This window comes from Medicago truncatula, chromosome 5 (assembly GCF_003473485.1).
Source record: "Medicago truncatula cultivar Jemalong A17 chromosome 5, MtrunA17r5.0-ANR, whole genome shotgun sequence".
NCBI lineage: Eukaryota > Viridiplantae > Streptophyta > Magnoliopsida > Fabales > Fabaceae > Medicago > Medicago truncatula.
The window spans coordinates 26,690,753-26,713,133 of record NC_053046.1 but is presented as its reverse complement, the minus strand read 5'-3'; the positions used below and the strand labels follow the sequence as shown (position 1 = coordinate 26,713,133).

The 22,381-nt window shown below is 33.5% G+C and overlaps 2 protein-coding genes and 1 long non-coding RNA gene across 3 annotated transcripts; 2 read left to right on the top strand and 1 right to left on the bottom strand.

Moving 5' to 3' along the window:
• Positions 1-2,942: 2,942 nt before the first annotated feature.
• On the top strand, positions 2,943-4,483 carry LOC11433517 (uncharacterized). The gene has a single exon (XM_039834201.1). The coding sequence runs from the start codon at positions 3,284-3,286 to the stop codon at positions 3,914-3,916; it is 633 nt and encodes a 210-aa protein (XP_039690135.1). The 5' UTR covers positions 2,943-3,283; the 3' UTR covers positions 3,917-4,483.
• Positions 4,484-8,270: 3,787 nt separating this feature from the next.
• On the top strand, positions 8,271-10,910 carry LOC11433515 (uncharacterized). Its single transcript, XR_003012020.2, has 2 exons — positions 8,271-9,119; positions 10,619-10,910. It is a non-coding gene; the product is annotated as an uncharacterized lncRNA (long non-coding RNA).
• Positions 10,911-14,722: 3,812 nt separating this feature from the next.
• LOC11436047 (mediator of RNA polymerase II transcription subunit 1) lies at positions 14,723-21,293 on the bottom strand. Its single transcript, XM_003614808.4, has 5 exons — positions 20,668-21,293; positions 19,138-19,898; positions 18,933-19,022; positions 15,570-16,349; positions 14,723-15,290 (listed from the first exon to the last, which is right to left on the bottom strand). Exons 1-5 carry the CDS (start codon positions 20,774-20,776, stop codon positions 15,147-15,149), a joined length of 1,884 nt encoding a protein of 627 aa, XP_003614856.2. The 5' UTR covers positions 20,777-21,293; the 3' UTR covers positions 14,723-15,146.
• Between the last annotated feature and the right edge of the window lie 1,088 nt (positions 21,294-22,381).

The window sequence follows — 22,381 nt, the reverse complement described above, 5'->3', positions numbered from 1 at the left end:
CACGAGCGGAACGCTAGAGCATAGCGGATTCTTCTAGGTAACAAAACCGTCACAAGCGTCTGTGAGCCGGATTTCATTTTGCAAGTTGGTCAGCGAGAGTTTTGAGGCGGTTGCAATATGCTTTGGTGAGGAAAACTCTTCCAGATTTGTGTTACTAAACTGGTTATCTAGTTCCAAGGCTCAGGAATGTTGGTTGTCATTAAACATTGCGACGGTGTGGTTCCAGCATTCTTTGGCGGAGTCATCAACAAGAAGGATGGATTGAAGAATATATCTTGTGTTGTTGGGTACATCCATTGCAACACTGCAACATCAAGGCGATTCCACAGATCAGAATCAATAGCCTTAACGTCGGCCGATACTTTGATGGCATGTTCATCCAACGGCGGGATGATGTGGTCAAGCACGTTGTGAACGCGTGTTTGCACCTTGAAAAGAGCAGGCCATAAGAGGTAGAGGTTAGAGTCATTTTATAATGTTATAGGGATGATGGTTTTGATGTTATTGACGGTGAAAGCGAAGTGGAATGTTGATCAGAATTTTGAGTAGGGGAGGTCGGTACTGCAATGGTAGAGCAGGTACGGAAGCGGCGGCGGCGAAAAGGGTTACGTTAGGATAGGAACGGGCGATACCATGTAAGAAATGAATCCCTTGATTTTTATTGATATGATTTTGCCAAGTCAATGTCTTTATTTAGATGCTAATAATATACAATTATAACTATACTAAATGTAAAGATATTCTAATATTCTAATAAGAACGAATATAAATTTATCGTACAACGGTATATTCAACAGTCTATAAACAAACAAGTACAAATACAAAGAAGAAAAGGGTTGGGAGGTCCCTTATATAGCGGTGCACATTTCAAAGGGATGCACATTTTTTCATCATTTTTACTAACTCTTCTATAAAGTTATCTCTAGATTTTATAATATCATTTTATTTTGACCAAAGAACTGCCTCTGCCGATGAACTTCCCACAAAATGAAAAATAAATAATTGAAGGTATGAACCAGCGATCCAATACCATATGAACTATATTTACGAGCCTACTCCACTACTTGTAAGAGAGGTGATATTTGGTATCAAATCAAATTTGTTTTCTTGTGCTGGATCACCGGCGATTTGTTCTATACCAACAAGTATATTTTTTTTCCTGGGGTATATTATGTATTGTCCGCTAAATGAGCTAAGCTCACGAGGACACCAACAAGTATATTTTAATATAGCATTAGTAATTTCTAGTTAAATTCGTAAAATAACTCATAAGAAATATTATTTTTTTTGGAAAGGAACTCATAATAAATTGGAGTGGTGATATTTGTACAACTCTTTGGTACAACTTTCATGATAACTTTAGTTTTATCTCTTTTGATTGGTTAAAAATAATAGAGAGAGAAAAAGGAAGAGAGAGAATAATAAGATAATATGGATATGAAAGAAAAAATTGTCAAAAAATTATTAGAAATAATTGTACAAATATCATTTCTCAATAAGTTATTAGGAACATTTAAATAAATACTGTTCAATTGGTCATCTAATGATTTCCCTGAGATGACCTTTTTCTATTTTGGTATGATGTCTTGTCCGAACTTTAAATGAACAATGTTTTTATTTAAAAGAAAAAGACAATGTTTTATTTGCATAATTAATATGCTTCGATTATTTTTCATAGATTAAGATAGGTGGTAATAGGACTCGCCTTTAAAATAGAACTTAGTTCTCAGAAGCATAACTTTGTTAGCGATGAATAACTTTATTAGCGATGATAATACATTATTATATGTTAGAGACGGAATTTAAATTCTAAATACACAATTTATTTACTTTAAAAAATGAATTATAATCACTAAACTATTCGGAAAAAAACCTTAGAATGAGATTGATTTCAAAAATTGCTCCCAAAACATTTATACCATAGGTTAAAAAAAAGTAAATAAAGAAGAGCTGGAGATAAAGTCAAATACAGTAACCATCATCAACTATGGTCTAGTTAGGAGTCTTTATTTGATGCCATGTGCGCCCCTCAAATTATTGGCTTCTAGGTCATCGTGGTTCACCTCATAATACATTCTCAACTGTTGAGATTATTTGTTTTTGACTCTTTTAACTAATTAACAAAAGCAAGTCTAAGAATTTCGTTGTAAATAAGGATAATGTTAACTTGTGTCATTAGGACATATATTAAGGATTCTACTGATAGAAATTATATTTCGAAAATTGCGTTAATTTATTGCTCAAAAAATCTAATATTAATTTTTTTCAATTAAAACTTACCATTAGTGGCAAGAATTTAATGTTTAACATGTGTCCTAAGAGCACAAGTTAACATGACCCATAAGATAATCATATACACCCTCTGGTCTATAATAAAGACCATATACATCATTTTAAATGAATGAATCTAAAATGCAAAGTTTTGCTTATAATAATAACAGGAGGGTGTATTTATTAGTCTTGAATTTGCTTGAGAATAAAAGTTGCAGCAGTAGAGTAAAGTACATGGAACTTTTTCTCTTAATCGATTGGGTTCTTATGTGAAAGTAGTCGTACTCAAGAGTTTGACTCTGAGTTGAGTAAAATCTTATTAAAGATTGTTTCAGTCAAAATTCAAACTCAAATACACTCTCATTTCTATCGATTCAACCTTCATTGAAGTTCATTAACCACTTAGATCCAACCACATTATTAGATTTAATTTTCATTCAATGAAAAAATAAATCATTTTTTTTCCTTATTCAAAGATATTCATTTGAAAATATTTCAAGGTTAAAAATAAAATATATGCCATATTTATTTTGCTGCAAAATAATATATACATGTGTACCATGATACCCTCACAAGTCAAAATATAGGCACCAACTTGAAATAAACTAAAGTGGACCCTTTAGGAGACATATGGTTGTTCACTCTATGATTTAACCACCTGTTGGGTGTGTACTTTGTTGCATTGTCAACTGATTAGGATTTAGATCTCTTCATAATCCACCAACATTACACACAACACAAGCCAAATTCATTATTTATTTTCCTCTCCTAAATTTGTGTTAAGATTTTAATCATGAATAAATACAGAAATCTGAATTATCCTTGTCTTCTTTGTTTGTCATGTCTACTTGTCTTCAATGAGGCTCCTTCACTACTTCAATGATTTCTTCTTTTCTGTTTTGTCATTACACAAAAAAATATACTTGGCAAATCAATTCACATCTTACAAATTTTCTTTCTCTTCCATTCATGATCAAAATTTGATCTTTCCCTAACCCATCATATCATCAACATGGGAAGAGAAAATCTTGATTACTTCCATAATCAAAACTTGCATATCAATCAAAGAAACACATTCTTGCCAATGCTATGTTCAAGATCTATAAAGGATGTGTGTCTTCCACAGTGTAAAGACAATTTAAGGTCTTTCTCCAATGACCCTTTGTCCCCAAGAATAGGTTGCATGGGTCAGGTGAAGAAGAATAACAAAATATCTGGATTTCCATCTTCTCATAGAATCAGTTTCATTACCAAAAGTAACACTTTCTCTATTTCATCACCTATTGGAAAATATTCCAAACTCAAAAAGCTTTTCTCTACCAAAAACTTGAGCACCACAGCAACCGTTACTGCAACCGCGGCCGCGCCTTCCACCTGTGGAAGTAGGCCGCGAGTGTCGGTAAATAGTGGAGAAGTTTCTAGAAAGTACTGCAACCAAAAAGGTCATAGAAATGAGAATATTGTCCCTATAAGTATTGAAAATATGGATCCTCCTCTTCCTGTGATCAAGAGAGTGATGAAGTTAGAGGATGAAAATCAGGTGGATAGTCTTTGGAAAAGAAGGTCTGGTGAGGTAAGGTTGAAAAGTTTACAGCTTCAACAGATTCACCAAACTAGACATCAATTTCAGCTAACAAGTGATTGATCAATGATCAAATGAAACATATCCAATTTTTTGTTTTAGTAAGATAAGTTTATACATATGATATAATCTGCAGGTTTTGTTTATAGTTTTTGTATTGAATTATTATTGATCACCTTTTTGAATTGAGGGTATGTACCTCGCATAATGGAATTAGGTAGATTAATGAATAGAACATATATCCAGACTTGTATACGATCATAGCACCGACACCTCGGATTGAAGGAGTGTTTGGTATCCGGCACGTGTCAGTGATCGACATTAACACAATTGGTTACATTGAGTCACTTATAATTTCTTATATTATTATAGATATGTTTCGGTATCTGTGTCGAGTCTGATGTCCACGTCTATGTTTTGTACTAAGAAATTAGCGATATGGACTTTGGCTTCTGCTCATTCAAATGCAATCTAGGAAACATTACATAATGCACAGAATAATTGTCGTTCCACAAGCTCACTGTTTAAGAGAAAGGAATGCTATTGTTGTTGCTCTGGACCATTCCAGTTATAACTATATGTTGGGAATTTACTTGATTCATTAATGAAATAAAATGATTTTTGTATGAATGGTTATTACATAAAGTCAGCAATATCAAGCAGTAGAGGTATTAATTAGATACGGACAGTGGCGGAGTCAGGAATTTCATAGAGCCTGGGCAAAAAATTTATCGCAACTTCATGTGACATAAAGTCAGCAATATCAAGCAGTTGAACGGATAGAATACCAACTTCACAATCTGCAATTTAAAACTATAAATCCCAACAATAACCTTGCTCCAAAAAGTTTCACTAACTGTTACCATGGAAATATATGGCAAAAGTCAAGTAAATAATATATCTATTTAAGCTTTCAAAATCCTCTGTTCTGGCTTTTGTCAACGGCAATAAAGAAAGAAGTGAAGTGCATGTATAGCATCTGGGGTGGCCTCCCCTGAGGGTGGGCGGGGAATAGATTGTCTCCTGTCAGAATATCTGCAGTTTCCTCCGGTGCTAAATCTAAGTCATTAAACATCATTAAACATCTTCTCTCTCTTGATTTTAACATTTAATTTCTCGAATGCACTTATTTTTCAATTGGTAGGATTTCACTGACCCTCTCGTCACCGGAGAGGATCCAGTCCCGGGTGGCCGGAGCCAGGAGAGGCGGCAGCCCAGGTCACCATTATTTTAAGGGAATTAAAATTATTATTTTTATTCAATAGTTAACGCTATATAGATATATTTCTTTTAAATTGGTTTGATTAATTGTATTAAAAATGTATTTTTAGAAAACTTTAATAATAAATGAATTTTTTGCAACAAAAAATGTAAGAAGAAAACTATTGAAGTAATTAAAATGACATAATTTTATTGTTTCGTCCAGGACACCAAAAATCTAAAACCAACCTTGTATAGCATAGATATTGAAAGAAGAAATTAAAAAAAAATTACTAAAAAAAACCACCAAAAATACTTGTTTTTCCAGTTATTTTTATGCTATTGACCTTGTTTTCAAGTTTTTACTAGTTTTCTAGTATTTTTCTTGTTTTTATAATATGTTTTCTAGGTTTTTTTACTTATTTTTATGATATATTTTATCTGGTTTTTCTACTTATTTTTTCTGGGTTGTAATTAACATGGTATTTTTTACTTATTTTTATATATTTATTAGAGTTCAACCTGAAAATAAGTAATGCATTGTTAGACCATGTCTAATGGTTTGTTTAATGTGGGATTCAACATGATTTTTCTCTCCAATGGTCTGTTTAATGGTTGTTGAATTGTGGCATAGATGAGAGAGAGGGTGAATGGATTCAATTGTGTTGAAAGCAGTCTGGAATGTCACACGGTGCGCTGCAATTGGTTGAAAACTGGCGCGTGTAGCACACGCACCGACAGGGCGCGTGTGTGTGCAGAGGGCGGAGAAAGAAAACGAATTTTGGATAGATAGGGACGCGTGGCGCGTTTTAATTGGTTGTCCGGATTCTTATCATTTTAATAATTGGACCTCAATTATTTCGTTGTAAATTAATTTTAAAAAAAAAATACTAAAATTCATGATTTTTTTTTCTCTATAAATAGAGACTTGGTTCATTTGATTTGGACACAGAAAAAAAAACCAAGTTTTTCACTATCTTCATCTTATTATTATCTTTCTATTAGCAAACTAAGTGAAGTTTTAATCTTATTTCTAGTGAAATGGATCCCAATAATAACCATTTCAACACCCAAAAATTTTCTAATTACCCATTTAACTACGAAAATCCCAACAATTATCCAAATCCAAATCAATTTTTCAACCAACGTCCTCAAAACATACCTAATTTTGGTTTTACACCAAATTTCAACCAGTCATCCTCTGTTTCAAACTTTAATGCTTATTATGGATCTATGATGAGATATCCATCTCAAACACCCCGTTTATTGGTTATATGCCAATGGAGAATGAAAATTTTCCCAGTGTTAGTGCAACTCAATATCCTGAATTTTCAACACAAATAACTCTTGATGGCATGGAAGTTGCTAATGAAGTCACTTCAGAAGATTCCTCAAAGTGAACCCGATAAGTTATTTGCAAAACATCAAGAGGGATGTCGGAAAGACATCGAACATGCTTTTGGGTGCTTCAAGCTCGATTTAAAATCATCCGTGAACCAGCTCGCTTGTGGGACATAGTCGATTTGGGTATCATCATGAGGTCATGCATCATATTACATAATATGATTGTTGAGGATGAACGAGATACATATGCTCAACGTTGGACCGATTTTGAGCAACCTGGGGGAAGTGGATCTAGTACACCGCAACCATACTCGACCGAGGTGTTACCAGCATTTGCAAATCAAGTGTGTGCTAGATCCGAGTTGCGTGATCCAGATGTTCATCACGAATTGCAAGCAAATCTAGTGAAACACATATGGACAAAGTTTGGAATGTATCGTGATTGAAGATGATTTGTATCGTACTAAATAAATTACTTGTGTGTTGTATGCTTAGTTTTTTGTATTGCATTTTAAGTTATTTATGTGTCGCGTGCTTAGTTTGTTGTACTTGCATTTTAAATTAAGAAAATAAAAATAAATTATCTTACAAAATTTTGTTTTTCCAAAAATACTAAAAAATAAATAGTTAATTGTATTATTTTAATTTAATTATAATCGATAATTTTATGTAATTATAAAAACAAAAATTAAATAAGAATATAAAAATAAAAAATGGTGGGGTAGAATGTTGAATGAAAACCCATTAAAGAGGGTAAAAGTTGAATGAGTGTTGAATAAGAGAGAGAAAATGATGTGGAGTGTTGGAAATTGAAAAGGTGGGTGTTGAACGGTATTGAATGGTATGAACTATTGGGGGTGGTCTTACACCCATAAATCGAACATAGATTTTTCTGAACATTCGGTCCTTAGTGAAACTACTTAATAATGATTTTTTTTTATTGATAGAAATAAATTGTTTAATTTCAGTTTTTTTTCCTAATCGAATTTAATTATGATTTTTTTTGAGGGGAAGTTTAATTATTATTATTATTATTATTATTATTAGACTGGTGCTAGTCACATCCCAAAAAAAACAAGTTACACCTCAGAATGACTAATATACCCTTTAACTAAAATAAAAATTTCAAATCAACTAAATTTACATTAACGTAAATTGAACATAAGTAAACTTAATTTACATTAACCTAAATTGAACATAAGTAAACTTAATTTACATTAACCTAGATTGAACGTAAGTAAACTGAATTTACACTAACCTCTTATATACATACGTAAACTAAATTTACGTTAACCTAAATTGAACATAAGTAAACTTAATTTACATTAACCTAGATTGAATGTAAGTAAACTGAATTTACACTAACCTAAATTGAACATACGTAAACTTGAATTTACATTAACCTACATATGTAAACTACACTAACCCCTTTTATATACATACACGTAAACTTAATTTTACACTAACCTCTCACTTAAAATCAAATTGACAGGCATATCTCATACCAAAACAAACAATAAACAAATAGAAACTCATCGAAAATGAAATTCATGAAATTCACTAACCTTTATGAATATAGTACATATCAATAACAAAGATGTTGATTCAGATATTGGTTGCATATCTACGGTGATTTGTGGATGAAAGGGGGTAAGGATTCAGAATGATCATAAAAGATGGGTTTTTAAAAATTTACATGAAGAGTGCAATTTTGATATTATTGTAAAATTTTAAATAAATTTGGGTGTAACTTATTTTTTTTTTTGTGTGACTTGTTTTTTTTTGGATGTGACTATCACCGGTCTTATTATTATTATTATTTAATTATTATAAGAAATATTTAAGGAAAACATAAGAGCGAGTATGAATGAAGTAGGCAATTTGTACCGTTGCGCCTTAATCCGCGAACATATATTGATTCATCTCTCTTTCTCTCTCTCATATGAAACAATCAAAACCCTAACAAAGAGAAACATAGAAAGAACTCAATTTCAGTCTCAATCTACTTTTTTCCCTTATCGCGTTTTTTCTTTCTCAATCTATGTTTTGTTGACGATGATTTCATCATCATCATCACCGCGAACTCCCATTTCACCTTCGTCTCATTTGGTTCCGAATCTCTCAACTTCGCCTTCTCCCATAAGGTATCAACCAACAATGATGGATTCTTCACCATCATCATCATCACCGATGGATTCATCGTCACGAACGCCAATTTCCTCATATCCATTTGTTATTACGGCTGAAACCCCATCGCCTCCGCCTGCTCCAAAGAAACGAAGACACACAGAGCATACTATCGAAGCAGTTCGCCGTCTTGATATTGAGATTATAATTGAGACTTACAAAAAAAAATTACAGGAACTTCTAACTAAGGTCAACACCAAAGAGGCTTTGGAGGAAGAAAGAAAAAAGAAAATGAGAATTTTGATGTCACTCCGTTAAGAAAGGTAACAAATTTATAATAAATCGCTGCTTCTGTGTAGGTAAGAAAGGTAAGAACAAATTTACCATGGTTAATCTTCATTTGTTAATTATTAATGCATGATCTGTTCTTATTTTTATCAAAATTATTGTCCTGTTATTGAATTCTTTACTAACTTGATCGTCGGAGTCTCTGCAAGTACCACAGGAGAGCCAACATCTCAAAAACATGGTGGGTAACAAGTTTGATTTGTTTGTGTTTATGCAAGAGTTGAAGCCATTCTGTATTATTCTTCAGGTAATCATGCTGCACTTTAGGTCCTATATATAGAATGCATTCATAGAAAGTAATTCACTGTGTACTTGTTCTCAATTTTTAGATTACATTTTGGAACCACCTAATTGCTAAAATCATAATGGTGTTTAAACCCCTTAGGATGTAACGGATAGATATATTCTTAATAAAAGGATGGAGATGTTTACAGTGTATGAGAGGTCATGTGCAGAGGTGTGTGAGGGTGCGATGGTATTTAAGACAAAAGCTGGATGAAGATAAGTTGCCTCAAAGTGAAAAGGATGGAGAATATGATTTTTATAATTCGTCAGTTATCCAAGGAAATATAAGTCAGCATGAATGATGATTAGGTGGAACAATACCAATGTAAAAAGGGTTATGGACGGTGGTGTGGAGTATGCTGTGAGGCCGAGGCCGAGGCTGACTATGATAAATTTGTTTTAAGATATAGAATGTAGAGGGCAGCAAGTCATGGTTAGCGCTAGTGGGGCTGGGCAGGATATCGACTGGACAAAGTGGAGGACACTGATTGCAATTTAAATGGATATGTGTTTTCTGTTTGTTTCCAGAACAATGTACGGGCTGTCAGTTTTGCTGCCACAAATTTTAAAGAATCAAAGTCCATCCAACCGTAGCTGCAACCATGGGACATAAATGGTGTCTCTGCTGGGCCAAGGACCAGGGTTTTGTGATTTTGTCCATTGGAATTGATTCCTTCGTGGTAGTAAAATGTCTTCAGGGTGCTTTAAACTTAGCCATCACTGGTCACATAAGTTTTTAATTGTATCTGGAGTTAAAACTTTGTTTGAAATAGCTGTTGTGGTGTAAAACATTGCTTGGTTAGCGGCTGTGGACTGTGGTAGATTGATCGCTGTTGGTTCTTGTTTGAAAGAAAAATCTTGTGCTTAAGATCAACCTTTTCATTAATTTCAATTAACTTCCATCCCGTTTACCACACCTAGAAGATTAGTCATGTTTTATCATGTGTCGAATTTATATACCTTCATTTTCTGTCTGATTCCATGAAAAAATTTCAGACTGCTTTTTCCCATTCAACACCTGTGTTATGCACTGTTTTAGTTTATACAGCCACTAATTTATTTATATAATGTTATGAGACATAGCTACTACTAGTCATAAATTTCAATAGTGTGATATATGGATTTCTTTAAAGCAGGATAAACTGGTCACTATGTCTATCCTTAGATGTATTAGAGTTAGAAAAATTGAACTTGACACAAAATGCAACATAGCAGAGGTTGCACTAGAGTTGAAGCAAAGATATGTAGATTTGTTAGTTATCATCTATCTTATGAAGCTCATGAATTGGTGTGACCATAAACTGGTTTTATAATCAAATCAACCCATATAGATTGCATGTAACTTGACTTGTTTTTATATGAGTATTAACTGGTTCAAGAAGTATCTTGAGTGATCATGATGTACTATGAATTATGATTGACTTGTTTTTTTACTTTTCCTGACTGTTTCGGTCATGTTAGATATGGAGAACAAGGAGCTGAGGTTGCAAATGAAGGCTTTGACGCCGCAGGGGATGCAATTGGTACAGTTTGTGCTGTGTTTAAACTTACGACGGTACTCAACCCCGAGAAGTTAGTACACGCTGGTTGTATTAGTTTATCAGCTCATTTATTTTTTCTAATTGATCTTTTATCATATGTATTTAGAGTTGATCATAGATGTTCTGGAAAAAAAAAAGAGATTGTGTTTGTTAAATTTAAATTGTATAATTACTTCTGGAAGTTATCAGGATATCATTCAAAGTTTCATCAATTTTTTCTTCAGTAAGAATTTGGATATCACTCCTCTTTTGTACCAAAAAAAAAAAAAAAGAATTTGGATATCACTTGGTACTTCTTTGGGTCGTCCACTTGGCATAATCTAGGAAATAATAACATGTGAATAAGTAAATCTTCAATTTGGATAGTAAAAAAGAGTTAAATATAAAACAATAAAACATAAATGTTCAATCAAAAAAGAACCATTTGACTTTTTATTTTCAGAAATCATATTTGTACAACTATTTTAAAACAACTTTTAGACAAATCTTTCATATTTTCATTATGTTTTTATTTTCTCTTTATTGTTTAGATAATTATTTTGAAGGTTATCCATAAGTTATTACAAAATAATTGTAGAAATATCATTACTCTTTATTTGACTCTGTTAGCTTTAAATCTTTGTTGACAACTTTAAGAAAATATTTTCCATCTTTCACAAATATCATTTTTTTGTTTTTTGTTTTCAATGAATTAACATAAAATATATAATAAAAGTTATACTTTTATAACAATCAACAAAAATAGGGGAAAGAATAGTCATTTTTCTCACAAGTAAAAAAGAACAAAGTATTAACAAACAAAAAAAAGAACAAATTAAGTTTCCTATTAAATATTTCATACCTCCAATCTTCCGATAGATGAAGAAAAAAAGTCAACTACGCTAGGATCTACTCCTCCGTTCCTTTTTAAGTGTCACTTTTGGAGAAATTTTTTGTTCCAATTTAACTGTCATTTTCAAAGTTCAATGCAACTTTAAATGTTGTTTTATCAATATTACCCTTAGTTATTTATTGCGGAGAGAGAAATACTCCCTCCGGTCCTATTTACAAGAGACAGTTGACTTTTTAGATACATTGAATAATGTATATATCTAGTCAAGAACCTAAACCAAATACATAAATTATTCAATGTATCTAAAAAGTAAATTGTCTCTTGTAAATAGGACCGGAGGTAGTATATGAAATGAAATATTAAATGAATAAGGATATTATAGTAAAAGTATCAATTATTGTATCAAAAGTAGTAACATTTATTGATTGTCTTAGTTTATGTAAAATGTCACAAAGTGACAATTAAAAAGAAACGGATGTAGTACCTACTCATGATCAAGAAATTATTTAGTTTTCTCTAAATAGGTTCACGAGGGAATATATACTTCAATATTGGTCAATGTTAATTCATGGCATCAAATAAATGCGAACAGAAATTTGTTATTTTTTTATTTTTAAGTATATTAAAAAAAGTTAGCAATCTTTCAAAAATAAGTATATCAAATGATTATCAATCTAAGTTTAAATAAAAGTTACATGTTTTGTTCGTAAAGCGTAACTCAACTGTAAATGTTGATATTGTTAGGCTAAATATCTGAGTTTGAATTGAAACCTAGTATTTGTCAGTTGGAGTTTATGTGGTGTATTTACCGGTGCCAAAAATAATCCTAAACTTTTGAGGCATCAAACACCAAGGTTTTGTTTGGGAGTTTGGAGGGGAAGGGAGGGGAGGGCTTTGAGGGGTTGGAAATATATAGAAAAATTGACAAAAAATTCACATTTTTTGAAAGAATAATTTTTTAGAGAATGATAAACTAATACTTATCATTAATATACTTTTAATTTTAAGAATATTATAACAACATAGATTGAATTTAAAAAAATTATATTAACCCTCCATAACCCCCCAAAACCCTTCCCCAATACAATTTTTTAGTTCTCCCAAATGAGGGAGATTTTTTATTATGAGTAAAAAATTAACCTCCAAAGACCTCTCCTCCCAATGTCTTCTTCCACTTGCTCCTTCCTTTTTTCCAAAACCTCCCCTCTCCTCCAAACTCCCAAACAACGCCCAAAAGAAGGAGGAATCATACCATAACACTGGGAACCCCCATCTATGTGCTCCTACAATTGCTGCATTGTTTACCTATATGCAAAATATATTTTTAAAGTTTCAAATATTTTGGGTTAGTCAGTATGAGCAACAATTCACAACTGAAAAAATCAATTCTTCCCAAACATATCCTAATGCTACCACTTTTAAATAAAGTTGATGACAAGAGTAGCAAAAAAAAAAAACCACAACCAAATAATATTGGGTGAATTTGTTTGAGATTTTTTGACAAAAAAATATATCATTTTTAAGTGTTTGTTTAAGATTTTCTAAAAAAATCATTTTTCAGCACAAAATCTATTATTATTTAACAAACTTTTCATTATCTCACCAAGATATCCCGTTCCCAAACTAGTTTCTGAATTTGATAAAATCTGTAAAGAATACAATATTTGTAGAATCTTTGACATCAAGCTAATGGAAAACCACATTACAATTATCTTTGGTACCAAATATAGTAAAAATATCTTAAGTTGTGTAGTCAATTTAAAATGTGTAAAAAAAATGTTCATTTACATACAATTTTTTGTTTCTTTAGCATGGCCCTAATGTAGGCTGAGATATCCAAATATAAATTATTTACTTTTAACTCACTTTTAACGAAACGAAACCCAATTTTACAGAATCAATTCATTCAAAAGTATCAAATGTTTATCAACCGTTTGTGTGGTTCCTCTTCTAGATGGACCAAGATTGATTATAGAGGTGCAAAATCGATTATAATATGTTTGATTGCTTTCATGTAGAATTGATATTACCTCAAGAATTTATCTACCTAAAAGTTAAAATTTATAAATTTTTATTCTAGAATTGATTTTTCATAAACTACTAAATTAATCTCTGACTTTGTAAAACACTATCAAATAAGTCCATGAAATAATGAATATTTCAAATTGATCCCCAAATTTAACCATTTAGTATCAATTAGGTTCCTATATTTTAAAAGCTTACTATCTATTTGATTATTATCTTTAACCACTTACTATCAATTTAGTCCCTAACATATTTTCAAAATTATTTAATGAGTAAAATTTGATAGAGTCGAAGACCCCTTTTTGAAATATTCGTAATTTCATGCCTCATTTAACGGCAGCTAGGAGATGTATTGTAAGGGGGTGGGTTGTGGGGGTGAAGGAGTTTTATTTTTATATTTAAAAGTATATAAGCGACAATGATGTATTACAAGATTTGAGGGTTGGGTAGCAGTCTTCCTCCACCAAACACGCTAGAGTAACCCATCTTCGAATTCTCACTTTCACTTTTGCTCTCAAGCATAGCAAAAATACCCTCTGAAGACAGTTAACTGTCATTGGCTCCACGGTATTTTGGTATTTTTGCAGTGCTTGAGAGCAAAAATGATAGTGAGAATAGCAATTTTTTCTCCGCAATTCAACCAACCGAAGGTCCCACATAATAATTTGGGCTACAAATAGCTCTTTAATGTTTGGGCAGAACTGCAAATTTTGGAGCCGACACCCAACCAAATCCAACCGAAAAACAGCCAAAATTGTGACCAGCAGTACGATTTGATGGTTTCTCAATCCACCCCTATATTCCAAGAGGCCCCCAAAATACACTACCAAAAGGGTTCAGGTAGTACATTTCAGCCAAAACACACTACCGGAAGGACCCTTCAAAAAGCTAATGTGGGGCACATTGAGAAATTATTGTGCTATTATGTAGCTAGTCGTATGCTATTCTAAGTCACATGAACAACTCATGTCGTAGAATGTATCAACAAGAACAGTTTGTTAATGAACTTCATTATGTTCCTCGATATCAATTATGTTATTTGAACTTCTATTTTGTATCTCGATATCAACCATGCCTTTGGAGTTCGGACAGTGATACGAGAACAATGAACTAGGATTTACCCCAAAAAAAAGTACAAACATCAATGAATAATAAATCATATCAACATGCTCTAAAATTAAAAGTTCACTTTTAATTTTCCTTTTTTTTTTTGGTTAAAATTGGCCAAAAACATAAACTTTATCATGTAGAATAAAAACCCTCTTGAAAGAAAATAAATCGATCAAATTACCCCCAAAAGATGCAATTTCCCAGCACCCTACCACGGCAGAGAAAACAGCCCCTACCTACCGGCCCAATAACTTTTGACCTAAAAAAAGGCAAATAGAAAAGAATTTACCCTGTTAAGCAGGCAGGATTGAAGCACCTGTAACTTATTGCAATATTTGCAAATGTATGGTGTTCCATTCAAAACCCACCTACATATTTAACCCCTAAATCATCGCCTTTCTTTCAGAACAAAAGGAATGGAACTAGCCCTCAGACATCAAAAATTGAAACTTGGGTCTATCTATGATTGAAAAACAGCACATCAAGCTTCAGATCTGGGTTCAGAAGAGTTCAATTCAGCAGATGCTCCACGCAAGTTAGATGCACAAGAATCAAACAACTTGGACAGCTGTGGCTGCATACCCTCAATGCATAGCTTGAGTGCGGAGGGATCCAATTTCTTGCACTGGAAAACAAATGACAATAGAGTAAGTAGACCAACCATATCTGATAACAAGCTTTAACAATGTTGTTTTGGCCAAACAGGAATTGAAACATCCAATATCAGCCAAATCAAATAATAGCAAGTTGCATCAAAATGTAATTTAGCAGGGAAAGAAAAGTCATTCATAGGGAATTCACATAATATAACACATCAATGCATAGCAGAATTAACCAATTTTTAATTTTATTGATCTCAAATTCTCAATCGACATAAAATTGAACTAAGTTAAGAGATTACCACCTCTTGATAAAAAGCATTGATCTCCTCTTCAGTAAGGCCTTCATCCTCATCTGAATTTTCCTCCCAGCCAAGAGAACGAAGAAATGCAGCTTCTTCCTCATCTGGATAAACCGTAGCTCTGGAATTTTTCTCATCATCATCAGAAATTCTGGAAAGCACTTCATGGGCATGGGCATGAGCATTGCCATTGCTAGTCGGTTCAGCCGCATTGCCAACAGATTGCGGACTTGCAGAAGGCATAACTGATTCCCTGTTTACTTCACCAGATTTTTCCAATGTAGGAGATGAAACCATCTGGCCAGAATCTGGAAAAACGGTAGACGAGTTCGTCGCTGTTTTGTTCTTAAGCAGATTGAAGAAATCATTCCGGCTCTTCACTTGAGAAATGGATTGTTTCTTATCCAAAGCAGAGCCTAATTTCAAATCCAAAGAAGCTGGCTTCCGCTCTCTGGGAGAGTTTAGGTTACTGGGGTTCCTCACCGGTGTAGGAGCAGCTGCTGAAGCAACACAATGTTGATTTGCCGATTTACTATTAGCATAATTTGTTGGATTTGAAACATCCTTGGAAGTAGGGGAAGCACCATTTTCCCACACCACTGATTTAAGATCAGTAAACTTCCCAGATGTCTTTGGAACATCAACTTTGGCATTTACAATGCGAACAGACTGACTAGCAATGTGCAATGCAGAGGGTTGCTGGAGCGCACTCTTGGTAGCTACATTCATCTCAGCATTTCTGACAGCGGTTTTTGGCTTTGATTTCTCAGAAGAATTAAGAGCCTGACAAGAAAACTAACATAAGTCACCAAGAATTTAAAAGAAAAGAAAGCATAACATTGTATCGAATACAGCCAAGAAATAGACTTTATGCTAAAACACCAAGATAGAATTCAATTTCACTACAGTTTTCCAATATAGACATGGAAACAGCTAGAACATAATAGCAGTGAAAGTCTTTTCACTACTTGGGATTGATTACATGAATCAAACAATATCAATCTTCTCTCATAGATGCAAACAAATAAATCAGAATGCCCTTCAAATCTCTTATGATAACATTAAGATCAAAAACCTGCAAACATATCATAACACGGTTTGCAACATCAAATTAAGTGTCCTGCACAGACATAATAACTTCACAAGTAATCAAGACATCCACAACCACAAACCCACTGGTGGTGTAGGATACCAAAGTAAGCTTGGAAAGTTAGGAGATCACAAAAATGAACATATGATATACGCAGCGGAACAAATGCCAGATTTTAAATAGTGTGTATCAAAATACTAAAAACAAAAGGAGGCAACACATATCAGGTTCTCTTGACATAATTGACCTTAAAACAGATGCTTGCACCTAGAAATGAGATCCTGTATGTTCTAACAATTTTATTTGAAAAATTACCGCAATAATATTAGCCCCACCACATGAAAAATAAATAGGTTTTTCGATGCAATTGAAAAATCATATAACAGATTCCTATTCCAAGCAACCTCATCTTCCCAACTTATGAGTCCTCAGCATGTAATAAATAACCAATGTCGGAGAGATAAGTAGTAATTACTACATATGTGGAGAAATTCTCAGGTTCACATGGTAGACCAGTACCACCAGCACTAGATTGAAGCAAATAGTATGAAGAAATATATTTTCAAATTTGTTTCTCAAGTATTTGTAAAGTAAGATGCTTGTTAATATTGGATCAGCAAACGAGGAGCATCCAAATATCACCATGATAAGAAAACATTTAATGATACTAATCATAATAAGATTCATGGAATTGAATACAGCCTATATACCCAAACCTTGAAAAGGACAAATGGAAATGAAATAAAAAGCAAAATCATCCACTTGGCTAATTAATCACACTTCTAATGCAGGTAAATAACAAGCTTTAACTATACTACTGAACTCAAATTGTTAACGCAACCAATATCACTTCAAACTACAGTGAGGATAGAAAGAGTGTGGCTTCACAAAGCAAATTAAAAATACCTCAATAAATGTTCTTAAAAACCTGTAGCTTCCAATACATGTACCCATTACAGAGGGAGGTAGGAGGAAAGATGATAACTAATAAAATACTTGTTGTAGCTTCCATAAACACACCATTATCATCATTAATTTGTGGATAGCATATAAAGCAATAATGCATAATTAAAAACTTGAATCAAATCAGCAAGTTAAGCATGGTTTCCAGTATGAATTTCAAAGGCAAGACTAATAACTAACAATATTCAAATAAAGACATGGAAAAGAGATGAATTTGTACAATATCATGTCCAACCAGTTATACCAGACTGAGAACCAAGTAGTTGTATATTTTAGGGTTTAGTATTTTAACCCATTTTGGGACTGGGTTCAGGTATGGTGACACACCCAACCCTTGGTTTAAGATTTTCCCCAATTTTTTCGGCCTTTTCTACCACACTGCCATGTCTGATCCCTTCATGGTAGACGTGGCCCTGCCATACCCATACGTAAACTGCCACACCACCACCTTTGTGTGGCGAACAGTTGAAATCCTGACCCCAATATCCACCATGGCCGATATCCAACAACACCAGTGCTCAAGCCTCAATCAATTAAATGGACACACTTTATGGGAATATATGGCTTAAAACAGGTTTATTAAAATAGGCAAAAACAATAATTGAAAATACATAATATACTGAAAATAATATTAAGTGTCATAAAAACTTATAACAACATATAGGGTAAACAGTCAGTTTAGTTCCTGGATGTGTGACACACTGTCATTATAGTCCCTTGATGTATCAAAATAGTAAATACATCCCTAAGTGTCTCTTTTGTTTGTAAATTGTAATATTATGGACTAAATTGACCAACGAAAAACACATTTGAAGACAAAAACGACTAACTAGGGAGACACTTGAAGATACACTTGAAGATGTGCTTGCAATTTTGATACATTCAGGGACTATAATGACAACACCTCACATATTTAGGGACCAAAATAAGTGTTAACCCCAATATATATCTTGCAACCCCCCTCTTGATCCTCACAACCGGTGTACCACAAAACACCATACCTTCAACTATCAAATGTGCTCACAGCCATTCACAGAAGTTAAAGTCAAAGTGTTAACTACTTAAGTCGGATTTACAACTACAACAAGGAAAGGGCCTATAGTATAAACCTAATATCAAGTATAACAGGACAGGCTAGTAATAACAAAATTAACAGTAACACGGACATAAGATTCACTAAAAGGAGAGACAATTAAGAGATAAGGTACACAATGATATAAGTTATAAGAAATCAAATTCACATGTACAAGAATAAAGTTTGCAAATTGCAATGGACAACCTATAAAAAATGTTTTACAGCACAATTCTCTTACCAAAGCCTTAGGCATAGATGGTGTTACTGGAATCAATTGTCTTGACTGCTTGATAGCCAGTTCCTCAAGCCTTTGTGTTTTAACAGACACCTACAGTTGATTCAGGCATAATTAATTGATAATGGACATTCAAAATCATTGTAATTAAACAAATTAAACGAATGTGAATAAAAACACTGGTGACACAGGCAACAAGCTTAACTACCTGGGGAGTTGAACGAGCTCGAGATGGAGCCTGTGCTAATGCCTCGGCCATATTAAGACCAGCTGCGGTACTGGATGATACAGATACAGAAGTTGCAGCAATAGTTTGCTGTGCTGACGAAGATCCAGCACTACTGCTTCCAATTACCGAAGGTACCTCTGCAAGTGCAGATGTCCACCCCTCCCCTCCAATCAAAGCGGAACTGCCAACAGGTAAACTTTGACTAGCAGTGGCACCCAAACCAGGGGATGAAACCCGCCCAATTTCAGCTATTCCCTGCTTCTCATCAGCCCCTAGGGATGGAAAATCCTTGTCAAAGACAGCTTTCTGAATGCTACTACCAACACTACCCACAGAAAGTGCGCCATTTCCATTGTTGTGATTGCTGCTTCCGCCTGATTTAGTGTCAGCTGCAACTCTACGGGGTAAAGTCTCACCCTGTTTCCTGGAAACCATTGAATGAGAACGCCGCAATGTATCTCTCTCTATCCTTCCAGAAAAAAGGTTGACCAACGGGTCAGACCCATCACGATCCCAATGGTCTCCAAAATTGGATCTATCTTTCTCTCTATCACGGTCCTTGTCACGATGATTTCTGTTGAAACTACTGTAAGCATGCTTGGCAGAACCATTGATAGAACCCCTCCTAGAACTTGCCGACGATGTTCGATCAAGAAATACAGAACGCGAGCTATCAAAATCACCAGTATTCTTCGAAGATCTGTTCCTATTGTTATTGGCTGCAGATGGCGAATGAGAATCTACAAAACATAAAGACATTCATTTATTATTTACCCCCTTTTTCAAGAAAACTGCATAGCACGTGTACACCGGCTTTTCTCATATACATCCATTTGCTCGAAAAGGAACAAAATTCTATAAGGACAGAAAACGACAAGTATGGTTTAATAACGACTTAGTGGTGGTTGTAGCCACGTAGCATATCAAATTTTGAACAAATCATTAAAAGCTCCCTGATATGCTTTTTAGTACAAAATGTTTTCAAATAGTGGCGCAGCAGATTGCACAGTCAAAAATTCCAAAAGGAGAGAATACGACAAGTATTGTTAAATAACGACTTAGTGGTGATGTAACCATATAGCATATCACATTTTGAACAAACATTAAAAGTTCCCTGATACTCTATTTAGTACAAAAAGAAAGTTATCAAATAGTGGCGCAACAGATTGCGCGGTGGAATTTAAACAAACCCAAATCTCCAAGAGCCACAATCGACAACACTTCCCACTAAGTGGAGTCGGCTGAATGGATAAAATGCCGCCATAATGTTCTGTCATATATCATATGTCACTGAAGCACTATAGCATAGCGAAATTTGAACAAATTATTAAAGCAACACAATAGTGACGCAACGCAACAGATTGTGCAACGGAATTTAAACAACCCCGGTTTTACCGGAACCGCAAACGACAAAACAACACTTTAACACGACATTAGAATTCATTCAAATCCATCTAAAGCATTAAAAACATGCAATCAATTATAAAAAGAGCATCGAATCAAAATTACCCGCGTGACTAGACGAAGATGCAAAATGTTGGGCTGAATTGCCAGCACCAACAACACTTCCAGCACTTCTCAACCATTCTGGAACTAACGAAGGTTCACTTCTATCCATAACTAACACTGTACATGATCAAATTCAACAAAAAAAAAAAAAAAAACACCTCTTTTCACCGCGAAATCGCACCAATTTCACTATCAAATTCAATCTATTATATTACTAACCCATTCATATCACTAAAAAAATTGAAATTGAAAAGCCCTAAAGAGCAAGCACCAACCCTAGAAGAAAAGCACGTTGTGAAAAAAGCACTTATTCGTTAACTATGGTTAACGAAGAAGCATATGAAGAAAGGAGGGGAAAATTAACCCTAAGAGAGAAACGAAACGATACGACACCGAACGTCGTCGTTTTAATAACCGCCACACGCGAAGATGAAAAATGAAAGAGTGTGTGTGTGAATAGAAATTATAGGGTTTTGTTTTGTTTTTATGAGAGAAGAGAAAAAGAGTGCGATGGGTTTGGTTTGTGTGAATGTGAGAAAATTGAGAGAAGGCGAGAGAGACAAGGTAGAAAGAATTTCTGTTAGTTTTGGATACTCAGAAGCTATAGCTAAAACTATGATAATGACTTTCTCTCTCCTTTTTCTTTTCTTATATTATCATTTTGACTGTCATAATAAAAATTTATGTGTATTAAGAGAAGTATTGATTACATTTTACAAAACTAAATTTGTTACCAAAATTACTCTCTATGAGTAATAAATTTGGTAGTTAAAAATGTTGAATTAGATAATGTATGTTGAAAATATTATTTTTACATAGGAAATTAAAGTCAAAAAATATTAGTAAATGAAGAATAGGATTTGTTTGTTTTAGATTCTTTAAAAATCAAGTTTGATATAAATCGCGATTGATATAAATAATATATTTTGTAATTTTTTTGAGTAAATATATTTTGTAATTAGTTATCTCAATAATATATAGTATTTTAACTAGCACATCTTCGTGAGCTTAACTCAATTGGTGACGAGGATAATGCATGTATATGTATGTTTTGAGGTTCAAACTCCAGCCACCACAAAAAAATACTCCCTCCGTCCCTTAATGTAGACACTCATTGTCTTTTTCACGTTTCTTAAGAAATGTTGTCAGTATAATTAATGTGTCTGTTTTGTGTGTTAATATTACCAAATTGTCATTTGTTTGTATGTGTATTAAATTTGACTTTTCATATTTTAAGACAAGTTAATAGTATTAATTAGGGGTATATTTAGGAAAAAAATAATAAATGCATATAGTAATAATTTGAAAGGGGGTTTACATTTAAGGACAAAAATAAAGTCAAATGAATGCTTAGATATAGGGACGGAGAGAGTATTTAACTAGCACAAAAGAGTTTATTTGTTAAAAGTTAATTGAAATACGAAAGTTAAAAGATGTTTATTTATTTAAGGGTCTTGCTAACCATTGCTCTCAAAGCAATGGTTAAGGAAGTCAAAAGTAGCATGTTTGTATTGGTTTCAACGATATTTTGACTTTTAAAAAGTTAAATTTATCACTTTTCACAATTTTCCAATACTATATTTCTATTTTTATCCCCTTATCCAATGCCTCAAGGGCAAGACAAAAGTTATGGTGCATAAGGAAATCCTTATGCACCGTGCATAAACACTTCACAACCATCAGATCTAGTGTACACGTGTAATAATTTTAGGTT